Below are 17,645 nucleotides of genomic sequence, written 5' to 3' on the forward strand. Positions count from 1 at the left end.
CACACAGCCCGCCTCAAGCGCTGGCCGGTGCACGCAGACTGGCTGACATATGCGGCAGCACGCATGAGCAAGAAGGGGAGAGAGACCCGGAGAGCCCACGAATGCTACAAGCCAGGGGTTACGAGTGAGGGGTCTTCAGTGTCTAGGGTGATGCCAGAATGTCAGAATTTAGCCCCCCTGCAGCTGGTAAGTTCCCAGGAGTGACCCCACCTCACAGGAGCTCTGGGAGCAGATGGAGAAGGAACTGCGGATCTACTGTCACTCCTGAAGCTCAGGGGCCTAGACCGAGAGACGACAGGGAATGTTGGACACTTAGCTCTTTAACCCCTGCATTGCCAAATTTCCTTTGGCAGCCAGGGAGCTCCTGGCTGAAAACTGGGAGGAGGCACCTCCAGCTCCAAGCAGCTGAAGAGCCGCAGAATCCCCCATTCCCCAGCCGGCCATCACTGGGAATTGATATTCGTCCCTGTGTTATTTAAGGCACAGGAAAATGAAGAGGAAGGGGGGAGGGGTGCGACTACATTGGGCACTAAATCAAGATTAATGAAGTTCCCGCCAGGATTAATTACTGCACTCCCTGGGAGCTTGTGAGCAGAACGTGGGCACAGCCGTTTATAACGGCCAGTCTGGTTCTGAACGGCACAGGTGGGACGTGATGGTGACGTAACCCTCTCACACCTAACGTCTGCAGCAGCTGCAAAGGAAGCAGAGTGACAGGCAGGTGCCCTGACAGCCCTGGGTCCCTGCTCCGTATGAAAATCCATCTTTCGTTCAGTTCTCTCGTCTGTTTGATCACCACAGGCTCTGAACAAGCCGTACGCAGCCATGGGGACCCAAGGAACGATGTTATTCAATGGCCTGTGGGTGGGGAGGCTGAGTTTAAACAAAGCCTCTTCCTCTCATTTCTGGATCCTAAATGTAGGCCGTACCAGGCCTCCCCACAATCTGCAGGACGGCTGAGCCTGTGTCTGTTGACACAGTCGGTGCTCATCTAGACGATCAGTTGTGCTAGGCGACCCATCGTTTCCACGGGGTATTGCTTGTCCAAAGGAGCAGTCAGACCAGCAAGACCTGTAGACATCATTCACTCGTCTCCCACAGCTTCACGGAGCTGCCCTAGTCCTCGGCCAGTGTGAGTGTGGGGGCGAGCAAGAGGAGACCATCCTTTCAGACACAAAGTCACGGCCATCCTCTCCGACCCTTAGAAAAAAACTGAAACAGATTTTGGGAGAGGCTGAGGACCAGAGCAGGACCTATGACCTGTGGCCTCAGAGTTGGAGCCTGAGAAAAGTGTTAGTGCCACTGTCTGACTGGGACGAGCTCACAGCTCCAGGAGGCTGGTCATGGCATCGGGGCTGCAGGCAGCCAAGCATGCACAGGTCAGAACAGAGAGCGCCACTTTTAGTAAAAGGAAATGAGGTAATTAAGACCAACCCTCCCAGTGAAGACAACTAGCAAAAGCTTTAGAAAGTACAAAAACCATCTCAAAAGCATTAAAGACCTATCAGGCTAATGAGGAAACCCTGGCCAACATCTAGAAGACAACAAAAACCCAGAGATGTAAGTCCAGAAGCACAGCCACTTCCGCCCTGAGGGCATCTGTCCACCAGAGAGAGACTGCTGAAAAATTGAGCTGCGGCCCTCGGCCCCTTCAGCAGCCTCCGAGGGTCGGGGAAATCAAAGTCAAGGTCCAGGGCCACCGAAGTGGGGACTTGGATAAACTACCTATTGTTTTAAACCAGACCCCAAAGGGTCCCATCCTTTATATGCATTTCAGAAAAAAGAAAGAGGTCGGCTGGACTTCTGGTGTGACTCTTCACTCTGGTTATGGAAAACGTAAGCCTTGAACTTGAGTTAAGGTGCCCCAGACACCCTGCAGAAGTAAACAAAGTCTTCTCCGGGCGAAGATAGCGGCCCATCTGTCAAACACAGTGCTCAGCACACAACTGAAGAAAGTTGAGTGCACAGGACAAAAGAGGCCATGAGTGAGGCAGGAACAACAGATGACAGAGAGACCCTGGCACTCCAGACGCTGGGATTAGCTGATGCTGATTATAAAACAACTACATTTTCGATATTCAGGTGGATAAAAAACAACCTTGAAAATTTCACAGGGAACGAGAGAAAGTGCCATATAATCTTTTTGAAAGAGTGAAATATAAAGCTCATAACTGATAAATGCAACAACTGGAAATAAATTTGATGGGCAGATTTAACCGTGGGTTTAACACAGTTGAAGAGGAGATTAATGAACTGGAAGATCTGAAGAAATGATCCAGCACACAGTGGCAAAAACTGGGCAAATGCAAAAGAAAGGGCAAAAGACTTAGAGGATACAGTGAGAAGAAAACATATATTTAATTGGAATTACAGTAAGAAAAAACAGAGAGAAAGGGGCAAAGGCAATGTTTGAGAGAGAAAGGCTAAAAAAGATATCCAGAGCTGATAAAAGATATCAATCCACAGATTCAAGAACACCAACAAAGCCCAAGCAGAAAAAATAAAAAGAAATTCACATCTAGACATGTCATAGAGAAACTGCAGAAAAGCAAAGAAACAGGTCTTAAAAATACAGAGCCCGGTCACCCAACCCAAGAGCGAGGCGAGCAGCTCGGGTACCCGGGTCTCGTAATCGCCAGATGTTCTCTGGGACGTAAGCTGAACGAAGGCATTTTCCACTCTCCACCTGGACCTCTGGGCCTGGGATGCGGTGGGCAGAGGGAAAACCTTCAAGATGAGAAACAAAAGAGAGAGAGAAACGACAGTCCTCCGAGCACAGAGGGTGGGCCTGATTTGCTGGACATTTTAGTAAGTCAACCGGGAAGGAGGAAACGTCAGAGCCACAGGTCCTGTTAAATGGAAACAAGAAGTCTTCCAGAACAAATGGCAGGCTGCTCTCACAGGGCTGCGTGGCACATGTGAGGATTGGAACACGTGAGTCAAGACGGACGTGAGAATGGTCCAAACAATATTATCAAGACACGGACTGGGACCCTCCGTTACATTCCAGGAGAGAATCAGCAATCTGTGTCTAAATTAGACCCAAACAAACCAAAACTATGTCGATGTTTTGTCTACATACTCCAAAAACAGTTTGGAGTGAGTTTTGACTCAATTAGTGCTTTTCCTCCCAAAACGGATCAGAAATCTGCATGGTTCCATGTCGTGAAGACCTGCGCTCACCCACATCTCCGGGGGAGGTCCAGACGGCTCCCGCTGAAAGGACCATCGCCCAGGGAAGGACAGCGTCCTCACCTTGGGTTGACCTCCAGGAAGCAGGTGCCCACGCTCCCAGCCCCCTCCCCACTCCTGCACCGTGGAAAGCCCCAGCCGCTGGCCCTCCCTAGCAGAAGATTTACCACTCTGTTCCTGCCACCTCTCCAGCCACCTCTGGTTTTTCAGATTTAATGCATTTTCTACATCTGTATGAGATTTATTCGAGGCGGGGAGATTTATGGAGCACATTCACACTCAACGGAGAGAACAATTCCTCACAGAGTTCTGATCTCACTTGCCGTTAGCAGCCAGGATGAGATCGCTCGGGTGACGGGGGCAAGAGCTGGCTGGCTCCAGGGAGGACTGAGCTGTGCGTGCACTTTCGTGGACGTGGTATTTGTGCCGTGTGGAGGCCAGAGCAGGTGGGTTAGTGGGTGAGGATCCTGTGTGAGTGACGTGGGAGCACAGACGTACTCGATTATGCACAGGCCCAGTGTCAGCACGGCATATGTGACCACGTGAACATCCCTGAGGAAGGATGCGAAAGCCACGTCATACACTGTCATCTGTATCTGTCTGTCAACAGAGGAAGACGAGCTTGAACGCTGTGTGTGTGGATGGTGACCAAGCATGTTCCCGGACTCCTCCTTTTTGCATAACGAGGGGAGGACAGGCCATTATCAACCAGACGATTCTTTTTAAACAGTCAACCAGATTCTCTCTCCTCGGCTTCAAACTCTCCAAGAGTTCCCAGGGCACTTAGTGTGAAATCCCAACCCCTACTTCTGACCACTCAGGCCCGTGTGGGCTGGCCCTGCCCACCACACTGACCTTGGCTCCCAGCTCACTCCCCTTGTTCGTTGTCATGCTCCTGTGTTTACCTTGTTTACTGTCTGTCCCTGCCTCCCACAAGAACCCGAGCTGTGAGAGGAGGCGACTGCCCTGTTTGTCACTGTGTCCCCAGGACAACACTTGTACCTGGGAGCAGCTCCATGAGCACCTGCTGAGCGACGTGTGTTAAGGAAAGGTATCTGTGCATGTCGGGCATGTGAGTTAGAACACATCTGTAGTACCGTGCGTTTGGTGCACAAGTATTTTCTGAGCACCTAGCAGACACTGACAGACCCTGGGGACATGATGAGTGGGGCAGACACTAAATAATCGAAAACATGAAATTACGCCAAGACTATGAATGCAAAGCACAGAGAGCTATGAGAGCATCTGACCAGGGATGTGGCTGAGCTGGGGCTCAAGAAAGCATTTCTGAGGGGCCGCAGCCCCGGCTGAGAGCCGAGGAGGCCAGGCACAGGCTGCTCTCTGCCCTTCTAACCCGTGTGTGCACATGTTCCCTCGCAGTTGCTGTCCCTGGAGGCCGGCGCACCAAGCAGGAAGAAGTGCCAGTCTCTTAGGATGGAATGCATCCGCTGGCTGATACCCAAATGGATTTCTCTCCCAGCCTCTTGGCTGGTCTCCCTCAGCTTCCCCCACTTCCTCTGCCCAGTCCAGCAAGCCAGGCAACTACCTGAGACAACACCACCAGGACCACATCAAAGCTCTCCAGCTGAGGTTCAAGCCACCTGTCACCTGGCCCTTGCTTGCTTGGTAAACCTCATGCATGTCTGCTCTGCTCCCACCCTGTGTCAGGTACCCACACTGTGCTGAGTGCTTGCACCCTCCCGCCGAGTCCTCACGGCCAGCGTGAGCTGGAATCAGTCGGCCTGTCTTACAGACAGGGAAACTGACAACTTGCCCCTGGTCATCCCACCAGTAAGTGGCGGAACCAGGTTCCATCCCAGCCAGCCTCACTCCCGGGCCAGTCTCTCAAAGGCCACTGCCTCTTCCAACCCTGCAGCCAGCCAGGGACCCACGGTCACTCCAAGCTGGGTGTCTAGGCCGTGACCCCTGCCATGGAAGGCCCACCCTCCCGCCTCCCTCCACTGAATTCAGAGTCGGCTCAAGTCCCGTTTCCTGCATTCGACACATGTCTACTGAGCCAGGTGCCCTTCGGGGTGACGGGAACAGGAGCCAGATAAGAACCATCTTGAGGAGCCCACGGGCAGAACAGCCTTCCCCAGACAGGCTCTCAACTCTCAGCCACGCTGACCCAGCCTCTCTGAGCTCCACTCCCTTCCCATGGGTGTGTGTTTGTCTCCTGTGACGGATTCTTGGTTTCTCAAGGGCAAGAACCCTGCCTTATACTTCTCTGCCGACCTCACCACTCCTGGCACACAGACTCTCACTCGATTCATGTTGACCAATTACAACCTCTGCCTTTTCTTCCCGAGACGACGCTTAAACAAGCGGTGTGAATCTTGCATTTCACGTCAGCCAGCCAGGCTCAGCTTTTTGGATCTAATATCTTTCATCAAAACAGAAGCTTTCCACCAGGCTAGCAGTTGGCCTCAATAATAGAAGGCTATGCTGAAACCAAACTCACGACATCGCTGACAGCTCTTCCTCACTGCCTGGACCTCGACACAGGCCACCACACGAATAGAAAAGTCAGTTCGGTTCTAAATTTCGCAACACAATGCTGAGTGAGGAAGCAGAGAGAAGAATATGAAGGATAAAATTCTATTTAGGTACAAGTTTTAAACACACACACAGCAGATTCCTATCTCCCGCCCAATGTGTGACTTTGACATTGAGAGAGCAGGTCTGTGTCCCCTCCCCTTGAATTGGGTGGATTTTGTGACTCTTTTGACCAATACATTGATGCTACGTGACTAAGGCTGGGTGATAAAAACGTGATGCATCTCCACCTTGTTCTCTTAGGATCCTTATTCTTGGAACCCAGCCACCATGCCACGAAGAAGCTGAAGCAGCTCATGGAGGGGTCCACACGGAGAGGAACAGAGGTCCCCAGCCCACAGCCTTGACTGCACAGCTGGCGTTGCTAGGCATGTGGATGAGCCATCCTAAGTGGGCCCTCCAGGCCTCGGTCAATGACACCATGTGGAGCAGAGATTCAGACCCAAACCCAGTGCTACCTGGTTTATGAAGTGTGCGCAGTCATCACGGCGCCTTTGAAGATGTGAACAGGGAGTCAGGTTGGAGGTGATGCTCCAAAGGGGACCTTAGCTGTGTCTGTGATGTTTTTCATCCATACGTATATTTTTATAAAGGAGAGTGTGTACGTATATTATTGGTGTTGTTTTTAAGTATACAGAAAAAAAGACTGACAAAACATTAAAAGATGTTCATTCTGTGATAACGGATGTTTGTTCTATTTTTCTATTTTAATTTTCTAAAACACTTTTTAAATATGGCAACCTGAAAGACTGCTTCTGTGACCCATGTGAGCCCAGACTTAGAGTCTGTGATTCGGAGACCGTTTGTCTCAGTGTATCTCTACCTCTTCTCTCTTCTCTTCCTTTTCCTTCTGATGCTCACCCCATCCCCTGTCTCCTCCTAATGGCTCCCTTCATTGTCCTTTCCCTCTCTGGAATCACTGTTCATCCTCTAGGGACTGTCCTTACTCCTGAGGAGGCCAGGCTCCCTGCGTCCTCACCCCACCTCCCTACCTCCCCACCTCCCCCTGCTTGTCAACTCTCCAACTCTCTACCGTCCACAGATAAGCTCAAGTTTACCCCATTTATAAATTAAAACACACACGCCCTCCAGCTACCACACATCTCTTCTCCCCGACACAGACCTGTCGCTGCTCAGCCTCCACTTCCTCCCACCGCTGACCCGTCAGCACGAGAACCGACACCATCTGGCCCTGGCTCCTGCCCTGAGTGACGTCACTGGCCTCTGCCAGCGGCTGTGCCCCCTCCACGCCCTCCCCTCGCTTGAGGGCACCGCCATCTCCTGCGCTGCTACTGCTGCTCACCCCCCTCGAGCTCAGCTCCCTTCCTGCTCCCCTGGCTGTCCCTCCGTCCATCCTCCAGTGCTGAGCCTGTCCTGCTGGTGTCTTGTCCTTTCTCTGTCTTCCCTCCCTGCCCCACTCGCCTGATGCTGGAGACCCCGCGCCTCCTCCCGGGGCCCAGGCCTCTCCTGAGCGCTGACCCACAGTGCAGCTGTTCATTGTCAACTTCCACACAGACATCCCAGAGGCACCCCAAACTCACTACGTCCCAGATTAAATCCATTCTTATCCCACATGTGAAACCCCACCTTCCTCCTCCGTCTCCCTTCTCAGCTCACAGCACCATCATCATTCACTGTTGCAGGGTTTAGAGGCTTAGGGACCATCCTGGGCCTCCTCCTCCTCTCCCTTCCACTGATAATTGGTTACTGGGTTTGGCGCATTATTCTTCCTAATTAGCTCTCACGTGCAGACTGCATCTCCCGGAGGCCCAGGCCCTCATTTCTCACCCAGATTCCACAGTCACGTCCTAACTGCTTCCCCTGCCTCTGCGTGGCTCCCCGTCAGGCCAGGAATCACATCTCTGCAGAGTGAACCTTCTAAAACGCACATCTGGTCCTCTTGCCCCCCTGCCTAAGAGCCGTCAGCGGATAAAACCCAAATTGCTCAGCCCGGCACTCAAGGCCCTTCACAATCTGGCCTCACCCTACCAGTCCCCACAAGCCCTCGAAGCTGGTCTGCCTTATCCACACTGTTCCCTCTGCCCAGGGTGCCCTCTAGTCAACAAGCGGCCTCTACTCCCCCTTCAGAACATTAATGAAGTGTCCCTTCCTCTTGAAGTCTGCCAGTCCTCAGCACGACTAGTATTTCCATCCCTGGATGTCATCTCACTGTGCTGAAGCCATGTTTCGGGTGTCAGCCTCCCCAGCATCTGGGCCCTCTGAAAGCAGGGCCACGGCAATCCAACTCTGCTCCCCAGACCCAGCACACTGCCTGCATAGAGTTGGGGCTCCATACATTTTGGCTAAATATAGAGCTTGCTAAAATCTAACATGAAATTCGCAAGGTTCTAATCAATATGGGCCGCCATGTAATTGCTGCCGAAACAGGAAACAGAACACACCAGTGTTTGCCTCGGGGAGATACAGCAAACAGGACCCACTCATGGAATCTTGTGAACGACTCTTCCTTTCGTGTGTGGAACCAGGTGGTGATGAAATGTGTCACTGTTGTAAGTGATGGAGCAAGAAGGCACCCAAGAGGAGAAAGGGAGAGTTACCCAAAACCCTACCTACCCACAGAATGGGCCCTGTTCCCACACAGTCTGTGCTGCGCCCCCACCTCTGCCTGCTTTTCTCCATCTAAAAACGTTCCCAGGAGTTGAAGCCCTGGCCCCCACCAACACACTTAGTGTCGTCCAACACGCAAATTCCTAAAAACAAACAAGCCAAGGGGCACGTAGACAGAGAGGCGGAAGCATCCCACCGCTCCAGAGCGTGCACGTCGATTCCCGTGGGCCCCGGCAAACAGCGCTGGGCTAAGCTCTCGGGTGAGGTGAGGAGCAAGAGAAGAGCCCTCAGCAAAAATAGCTGTTTCATCGCCACCTGGTGCCAGGAGCCCAGCCACCACTAAGCCTCCAACACGGGGGTCTGTCCAAGTCCCCATCAAATGCCGGTGGCACTAGCAAAGCCAGTGCTGTCTCGCTGATGCCTCAGTGAGGTGTCAGGTCCTTGGACACTGCCACGTCCCACCTCAACGCCTGGCGGTGCCCAGCTCCAGTCACACACACACACACACACCCTCCACCCTCTTGCCGCCCACACCCTCCAAGGCCCACTCCACCCACTGGCCTAATTGCAAGGCCGCCCACGGGATCCTCCCTCAGGCCCAGTGGCCCCAGGGGGTGAGAGGGGGAGTCAGAGGCAACAGTCCTTGGAACAGGAGCCCAGGAAGGGAAGAGCGCCGGCCAGCAGCTGCAGAGGGCCCTCCGCCTCCCTGCCAGTGGCGTCTCGCCTTATTTAACAGGAGAAATCCCCAGAGCAGGGTCCTTAACCTCTCCAGGCACGGCCCGCAGACAGGAGCACTCAGGAAACGTTAAGTGGAATCTCTGAGAGGCCCCACTGAAAGCCCTTCAGCCTCCAGAGCTGAGGGAAGGCTTCAGACCAGAGCACAGGATCTTCAGCCCGAGAGCAAAGGCCTAGACTGGCCCAGGCTCAGCCGGGCAGGACAGGCCACCCTCCGGAGTGGGGGCAGCAGGGTCGGCAGAGCTGCTCTGGGGGCAGTGATGTCCCCGGGTAAGGGGGCGCAGGGCCTCAGACAGCTACTTCGATGCCTGTTCCTGGCAGTGGGGAATGTGCGTCACTGGGCTATCCCCCACCCAAGCCCCCCAGAGCTATGGCACCAATAAGCAAGCTGGGCAGGCAGGCGGGGAGGGAAAGATTCCGTCTCCCAGCACCGCCCTCCCCCCGATGGGGAAAAGGGGTGAGCCATGCTGCTTTCTCAGAGCAGCTGTGAGCCTTGGTGGAGGACCGGATCTGAGACAGCAGCCTTGTCAGCTGCCCTATCGACTGGCCAGCTGTGGAGGCTTCTGATTATGGCGCCTCCGGATGAGGTGGGGGCCGCAGCCTGGCGGTAACCCTCAGGCCTCTCAATCTGGTCTCCCCAGACCCTCCACCCAGGGTTGCCCCAGCCCACATTTGCCTTTACACCACGTCCAAGGCTCCCAGGGCCCCCGTCATGTCTCCCCAGTGAGCCTGCACTGGTGGAGGGTCGGTACCGCTCATTGCTGCATCCCTACGCAGCCGCTGGCACACAGTAGGTGCACAGGAAAAGCATGTTAGTTCACCAAGCAACCTTACCTGGTAGCTGGGCAGACGGTGAAGGGAGCATGATGAGGTTGCCGTATGACCTGACTTCTGACTGCCCCCTCCCCTTCCTGACTCAGACAAGCACCCACTGTGTGACAGGAGCTGGAGAAACGCGGAGGCACCACCAACTCGAGGAGACTGGGCATGGACACACAGGAAGTTCAATAGCAAGACAACAAGAGAAGAGGGGTCACAAGATGAACCTAATTAACTGCTGAAGGAGGCAGACGGACAGCAAGGGCCAAGGGTCAAGGAGGGAGACACTGGGGTGAGCAGCAGGAGCTGGAAAAGGGCCACAGAAGAGGTGGGATTTCATCTGAGCCTTGAGGCAGGGGGCTGGGAGTTGAACACCCAAAGGGCTCCTGGAAAGCACTCTGGGGAAGAAGAGGGAGTGCAGGCAGTAGGCATAGAAAGGATCTGGGGCAGTGCTTCGGAGGGTGGGGAGGAGCGATAGGGAAGGCTACGGGCCAACGTGGGGCCAACATGGGGCTCAGCATGGACCAGCCTGCACCCTAGACCAACAGCAGACTCCATCCAGTGGGCATGTCCTGATGGGAATGGGGAACAGTCAATTAACCAGCCAGATCCTGGTTGCAAAGGGCCCAGCTATTCTGCTCTAGGAAGAAAAGCACACGTGAAGGATCAGAGCCTGGGCCTTCGAGAGAGGTAGGCACGATGCCGACAAATCAGTAAGGAGAAAACAGACAGCCCAGTAGAAAGATGAGCGGAAGATGTAAACAGCAACACAGTAAGGATATCCAAATGGCCAACAAGTGTATGGAGAGAGGTCAACTCTTTCAGTCACAGGGAATCGCATGTTGACATCAAAAGGACGTACCATCCAGACCCAGCAGAACGTACAGTAAAAAGACAGCAGGCACCACGTGTTGACAAGAGCACAGAGCAGCAGGAACCCGCCCTCACTGCTGGCGGGAGTATAAGTCGGCAAGAGCGTTTCGGAAAATGCATGGCCTCCAACGCCAAACAACACACACAAGCCCCACAGCCAGCAAGAGAGAGGGTCTATCACAAGGCACGGAGAAGGAAGCCCACACTGCACCACACACGACAGCTCCAGGCTGCAAGCTTCCTAAACGCCATTAACAGTAGAAGGGACAAAAGAACCGAGGTACGTTGTCACGTGGAATAGGACACAACAATGGGAAGAAATAAACTACAACTCCAGGCAGCAATGCGGTGAATGGCACAGACACAAGGTTAAGCGGAAAGACAGTCACAGACGAGAGCATTTGAACTGTCCTCTTCCAGCTCCAAGCCAGGCAGGACCAGTCCCTGGTGCAGGGAGCGGTGGTGGCTGGAGGCCCTCCTGTTCTCCTGGATCCCTTCCTCCCTTGGGGTGCTGCTGAGGCCCCGTCTCTGGGTCTGGCTGCAGGTTACACAGGGCACTCAGGCTGTGAATATTCACCCACTGGGCTCCTAGGATTTGTGCACTTTTCTGTGCTTCTGTTATATTTTGGTGAAAAGTTTTTAAAAAGCACATGCAGAACCTTTCTCCATAGGAATTTGTCTCTGGGTGTCCCCGCCCCAATTTGACCCTTGTCCCTGATGTATAGGGTGCAGTGGGTGGTGAATTATTTCCTCTGGCCCCTCCTGAATTTAACACGTTTCTTGATGTGCTGCTGAGCTGACCTCCCGTCCCAGGTCATCGTGTTCTCACTAAACTCCCTGTCCAGTGGGCCCATCTCCAATCCAGCCCCCCCTCCTGCCTTGACCCCAGCCTCTCCCTCCCACACCCTGGCATCCCCCAGGAAAGGGCAAGTGAGCAGGGGTGGACGTGCGGCTGGTGACATGCTCAGAAGGTCTTTTAGGAACACTAATGTTGCAGGGGCTCTGGTGGGGTCGGGGGAGTGACCAGGAGCCGGGCCACGCCACGTCACCAGCCTAACCTATGATGAACGAGGGCAGCAACATGAAGAGAAGGCAATGGAAGCCGGGAAGGGAGGAAAGTCAGACCCCATGCCTGTGCCTGGAGAGGCGGACTCCCTGGGGCATCCTATGTGCCAGCGAGGCAGACAGAGCCCTTGGCAGAATCAGGCTCTGGGAATTCAGCCCCTCCTGGCAAACCTGCTGGGTGCAGAAGTCACTGGCTGGAAAAGCAGTACCTTTACCTCCTAAGGAGTGAAACAGACTAGAAGAGAGCCACTTCCCCTTCTCCTGGCTGCATTCTCATTCTCTGCCGCAGCCTCTTCACAGGTTATGAGAAATAGACGTGGGGGTGCTGAGAGAAATGGGATCTCACCAGTGCCCCCCCATTCTAGGCCCCCTGCTAGCACCCCTGCTCACACCCACAGGGATTCCACCAGCAACGCCGAGCCGCAGTGGAGTTTAATCACTCAGGGCCAGCATCCAAGGGCTTTAAACATACCCATTCCTTCTTCCACATTTCTGAAGTCACCATCATTCCGGAAATACAAGGTTTCATGTCTCCCGGTGTCTCTGCCCAGTGGGACTTTGGAGTCAGCCCTTCGTTGACGCCCACAGCTCCTTTGCCACGCATTTCATCCCATCACCCCGCCTCACCCACACGAAGGGATGCTCGGGTGGGAGAGGATAGTTTGGGGGAAATGCCACCCTTGGAAGCTGGAGTCTGGCTGAGAAGCCTGCCTTATCCCTTTTTATGCTCTGTGGCAAACTACACCGAGTGTTTTATTTCAACCTACACTGAAGCATATTTCAGGGCAAATTTCCTATCGCCTGTCACAGCTCAGGGGAAAAATGAAGGCACATTTCCCCAGCTCTATTAACTAGGGCCACAGGCTCACATGGCTAGAAGACATGTTCCCTGCAAGCGAGGCGAGGGAATGAGATCATCCGGAACCAGCATCACAGGGTCCAGGGCATGGGGGTGCACAGGTGCACAGAGGGTTCATCCTCTGTGCTCCCGGGGGTGGTGCCAGGGAGCCCCTGGGGCAGGGCCAGGCACACCCACCAAAGACAGTCAGCCCAGGGGGACGTGGCCTTACTCTTGTTAGCACTGTGGTCCCCGGGTCCTCCCTGTCCCCTTCCTGCCTCAGTTTGTCTTCTTGTCATCCCCATCTCCTGTTCTGAACTTAGACAGACAGACAGGGTCTCAAGAAAAACAGTGAGGTTGCAACTTCTCCCTGTCCTCCTTGAAGGAGGGGTCCTGCTGCCTCGTGTCTCCACTGGCCCAAGAAAGAAGGGGCATGGTCTGAGGCAGGGGACTCCCCACTCCAGGTCCCCCAAGTGGCCAAAGACAAGTTATCCCCAAACCCATCGCCCACCTCTGTGGGGCAGGAGAGAAGTGCCCTGTTCCCTCAGTTCTGTCAGCCATCACCTCTTAGGGCAATGGCCCAACAGACCCCTGACCCTAGCTCTCTGCCTCTTCTCACCCCCTCCAGGCCACTCGGAGCCTTGCTTGGCGTGGCCCTGCCCACCCCCCCTCCAGCTTCTTTTCTTGCTGCTCCTCCGCCAGTATTTTTGCCTTTCTCTCCAGTCCTTCCAAGCCATCAAGGCACTTCCCACCCCGGGGCTTCCTTCCTGTGATCCCCTCTGCTGGAAATGACCATCCTCCTTCGTCCATCTGGGAAGCGCCCGCTCTTTCTTCCAGCACCAGCTCAGGCTTCTCCCTTACGAAGTCTTCGCTGATTCCTTGGGCAGAACTGACAGCCCCCTCGCTCACCCCACTGTATGCTATAAATTGATCTTCACATCCCCTTCTATCCTGAAATCACCATTGACGGGCTTGGACTGCAAGCTCGTGAGGGCAGGCCTGGGTTGTAAGCATCTTTACATCCTGCACTCAGCAGAGTGCCTGTCCCTTGGTGTGCACTCAGCAAGACCTTTATAAACGAATGAGTGGGACCTCTCAAAGACCTAGGCAGGTGTCTTTCCAGCTTAAGCATCCTCCTCTAGGAGGTCCCCTGAACCCCAGCCCATGTAGCTCTTGGTTTCCATGCCCTCCTCAAACTCCAAAAGCCTGTCCTGAGTACCTCCCGCCACCTGGCGCTGAGTCCCCATCCGTGTGACAGTGTGCACTGCTGTCTTTGTCACCTCCTTCATTTCTGCAGGAGTTAGTCTGAATCCCTATCATCCCTATCGTCCCAGGGCAGAAAGGAGCCTTCCGCTCCACCCTAGGCTGAGTGTGTGGAGGACTTCAGCTGACCTTGATAACCGAGTGACTGATGGCAGAGGGGTCTCCCTTGACCAGACACTAGAGAAAAAGAGCCCTGTAGACGGTGACACCAAAGGCATGTGAGGAGCAGCCTTGTTTGTTAGCTTGTTGAAGAATAGGCCCTCTTCCATACCACTGACCCCCTCTGGAACCTGAGACACAAAAGCTATCCTTCCCCCCTGAGCCTTCCTGCTTGCCAAGTCCTTTGCACCTAACACGGAGCTGAAGCTGAAATAAGCAAGAACAATAACCTTTTCGGCCGTCACAACTCCAAGGGTGCACTGAAGAATGGGGACAGTGCCTGGATGGCAGCGTGAGCCAGCTCCATGCTGCAGCCCTTCTGGTCAGCCAGGGCCCCTCCTGCAGCAGAGGCTGAGAGAACAAAGACACCATTTGTGGGTAAGAGCCTGGCTTTCAGGTCACTGTCTCTCCCCATATGCAGGGGCTGGATTTCAGAGCAGAACACCAAATATACTTTCATACTCCCACCCAAAACGTGAACTCTGGCGTGCCACTTTCCTCTCTGGCCTCAGTTTCCCCATCTGTAAAATGGGCTAATGCAATCTGTCACAGCAACCTCAGCCCTTCTCCTCCACCCCTAGCGTCAGAAGGGCGAGACAAGGGGACATGGTGAAAAGTCAGAAGTTTTTACTCATTCCTTAGCAAGGATGACAAAGGTCATTATTACACTTTGGCCCACCCCAGTGGGAGGACAGAGTCGAGGGTCTGCATAAGGAAGGGGACAGTCCTACAAGACGTTCTGATTCGGCCTCCTGGACGGCGCCCAGGTATCGAGCAAAGAAATGTGTCAAGTTGGAGATGAGAGATAGCTACAGAGGGATTTGGCTCTAAACCCAAAATCCCGAATCGCATTTTCCTCTCTGTTAAGCAAGCATTACTCATCTGTCTCCCACGCCCGCGATGTTACATGAGACCTTGGAGGGAGAGAACTGCAGACCCAAAGAACGAGAGGATATATTGGGTTGCAGCAGGAGGGCATGTGGCTAGAGAGCAGGAAGAGCTTCCTGACGATGGAAGGAGATTGGCAGACAAGGAAATGGATGGTCAAAGGCATTGGCTCCATCTCTCTCCTTGGGGTCTTTCAGAACTGACGAACGTGGGCTGAGTTAGGTTGTTCATACCTAATGTGGTGTCCCCAGGTGGCCCCCTCCCTCAGCCTCTGGTGGTGATGGGAGACATGGGGACAGTGTGGTGGAGGGAAGATCAAAGAGAGAGTCAGGATATGCAGGTTCTAGTTGTGGTCTGGAACTCCGTGAAAGGTTAAATGCTCACGGGAGCAGCTCCAAGGGGGCCAACCCAGCACTCATAGAGCAGGCGGGGCTCCTAGGGGAAGAGACCCCTTTAGCCCCGTGGAGCCAGGCCCCCACTGCGAATGCTGACCGGGTCTCCTCCCTGAATTCCTGGCTCTGATATACTCAGGGCACTTACTCTCCTCCCTGCTGAGCTGGTCAGAAGGGGCAGGGGCAGCGTGGTTGCTGCTCCCTAAGGAAGGGAAGGGGAAGACTAGTGCGGACCCCTCCACACGTGGGTGGAGCATGCCACTTCACATACACAAGAGCAAACCAGCAGACACGTCCGCAACACACACACAGATATCTTCGTCATCCCATCCACATCGGGACCAGCCAGCCTTCTCAAGCATGTGGCTGCTTGTGGCTGTAATTCTATCCTGGGATCCCAATGATGTCATTTCCACAGGGTCAGCAGCAGGAAAGGAGAGGATGGGATGAGATGTGGGTGAGGGAGGGAGAAGAGACCAAGAGTCTGTCATTGCAGACACAGCTCAGCGGACAGGGATCGTGGGAGGAGCCCAGTTCTACAGCTCACAAGCTGTGTGACCTCAGGCAAATCATTTAACCCCTCTGAGCATCCTTCCTCATCTGCATATTAAGGCCATTCTGCGGGGTTGCTTTAAGTACCCAGGGGGCAGGGGGCATTGTGGGAGAGAAGGGTTCCCCCCTTCCTCTGTCCACCATCAGCACCCCACTAACCCCTCTCAGGGATAAGAGGGGCTGCATGCTACACCTTAGTTTACCCTCTAGCAATCCCTCCTGGTAGTTCACCAACATTCAGAGAGTTGGGCAGGGTAGACACCCCACAAAGGAGGAAGGTCCGGTCCCCAGAATAAAAGACTATGTGCCCCTGCCCCCTCCCTTATACAGTACACCCTGAGAAGGCTGCCCACAGGCCCCCTTGCACAAAATCCACTTTCCTCTGGGGAAGTGCCCCCCTCCCTGCAATGGCTCTGAGAGCAGGGAAACCCAGGAGTCCCACACCTACCAGAAGGGCAGCATGAAACATCTGATTACACAAACCTGCCACGGTCCCTGCTGAATATTTCATAGAGGAGCAATGATCCATTAGTCACCATAAATTATTCATCCTCATCAGGGCCAGAGCCAGGACGCAGCATGGGAGCAGCTGGAGCTGGGACCACACCCACTCTACCTCCACTCCCCCGTGGAGGCAACCCACAATCTCTCCTGTCCCCTGCCCACCTAGGGGCCTGCTGAGCGCCCACCGCTGAAAAGTGTACGCAGTCATCAGATGGATATCACCCCACTGAACAGATGGCCAGCAAGTCACAGGCCAAGCTGAGACTAGGACGCAGGAGCCTCGCAATAAGGATTTCTAAGAAACAAGAAATAGACATGCTCTCTTTATCAAGTTGGACAAGCACAGTTGGCGGCAGGCGGATGTGGTGGAGGTGGCTGCACAAAAGGTGTTGGGGGGCTGTGTGTCCCCGAGGAAGACATCCACAGCCAGCCAACTCTGGCCCCATTCTGAAGGTCTCCTTCCTTCAGAAGAGGTCACAGAATCACAGCTTCTCAGAGCTGAAGAGAAAACACTCTCCAGGCCCAAGCCAGCAGTGCTGCAGGAGTCCCTCCAACAACACCGCAGTGGAACCGCCACCCGGCCTCTGCTGGAATACGCCCCATAACAAGGCACTTGGGGCTCCTGAGGAAGGCCACTCAGCCTATGGACAGTTCTCTCCTCCAACATTCACTCAATATTTACTGAGCATCTTCCAAGTGCCAGGCACTGAATGAGACCCTGTGTTTACACGCAAAACAGACTAAGTTTCTACTCTATTAGAACAATCTTCCTAAGAGTGGGTCAAAATTAAGTCTCCATGGATCTTGTGCACCCTCAGCCTAATGGGAGATGAGATGTGGAATCATTCTCTTTAAAGGAAAAGACTTGGGCTCACTGCAGTGAGACTGTGGCGCCAGCTTGCTCCCCAGGCTGGCCTCGTACCCCACAACGACCTCCCTGTTTGGGTAATGGTTTTCAGGATTGGACCTAAGCAATGGGTACTTCTGGTGCTAAAAGTTTAAGACCTCAGCTCTCCCCCACCCCACAAGAATATTGTATCCACACATGCTCACAACAGTCTTCTCTGCCAAGCAAAATTCTGCCTCCACCTCTCCCTGCCCTCACTCTGCTCCCAAGAACTGGTTTTGCCCACTGGTGAGGTAGGCAGTGAACCACCTGGTGTCATAAATGGCACAGGGAAGCACTGCCTAAAATATGTTCCTCAACAGCCTCCACCATGCCTGGAATCCCATCATTATCT

At 54.1% G+C, this 17,645-nt stretch overlaps 1 protein-coding gene across 4 annotated transcripts in view; it reads right to left on the reverse strand.

Moving 5' to 3' along the window:
- The window catches only part of SYT2 (synaptotagmin 2), a 105,636-nt gene that overhangs the window by 71,548 nt on the left and 16,443 nt on the right, over positions 1–17,645 (reverse strand). The window contains exon 1 of one of the 4 annotated variants that reach the window (XM_070602212.1): positions 9,886–10,027. The exons of 2 other annotated variants lie outside the window; for them this stretch is intronic. In XM_070602212.1, coding sequence (XP_070458313.1) covers positions 9,886–9,916 — 31 coding nt within the window. In that variant the 5' untranslated portion in view covers positions 9,917–10,027. Of the gene's footprint in view, positions 1–9,885; positions 10,028–17,645 lie in introns of those variants that run through there. One more of the 4 variants, XM_070602211.1, reaches the window with a different exon arrangement.

The sequence above is a fragment of the Equus przewalskii genome, chromosome 31 (assembly GCF_037783145.1).
Source record: "Equus przewalskii isolate Varuska chromosome 31, EquPr2, whole genome shotgun sequence".
Classification (NCBI taxonomy): Eukaryota; Metazoa; Chordata; class Mammalia; order Perissodactyla; family Equidae; genus Equus; species Equus przewalskii.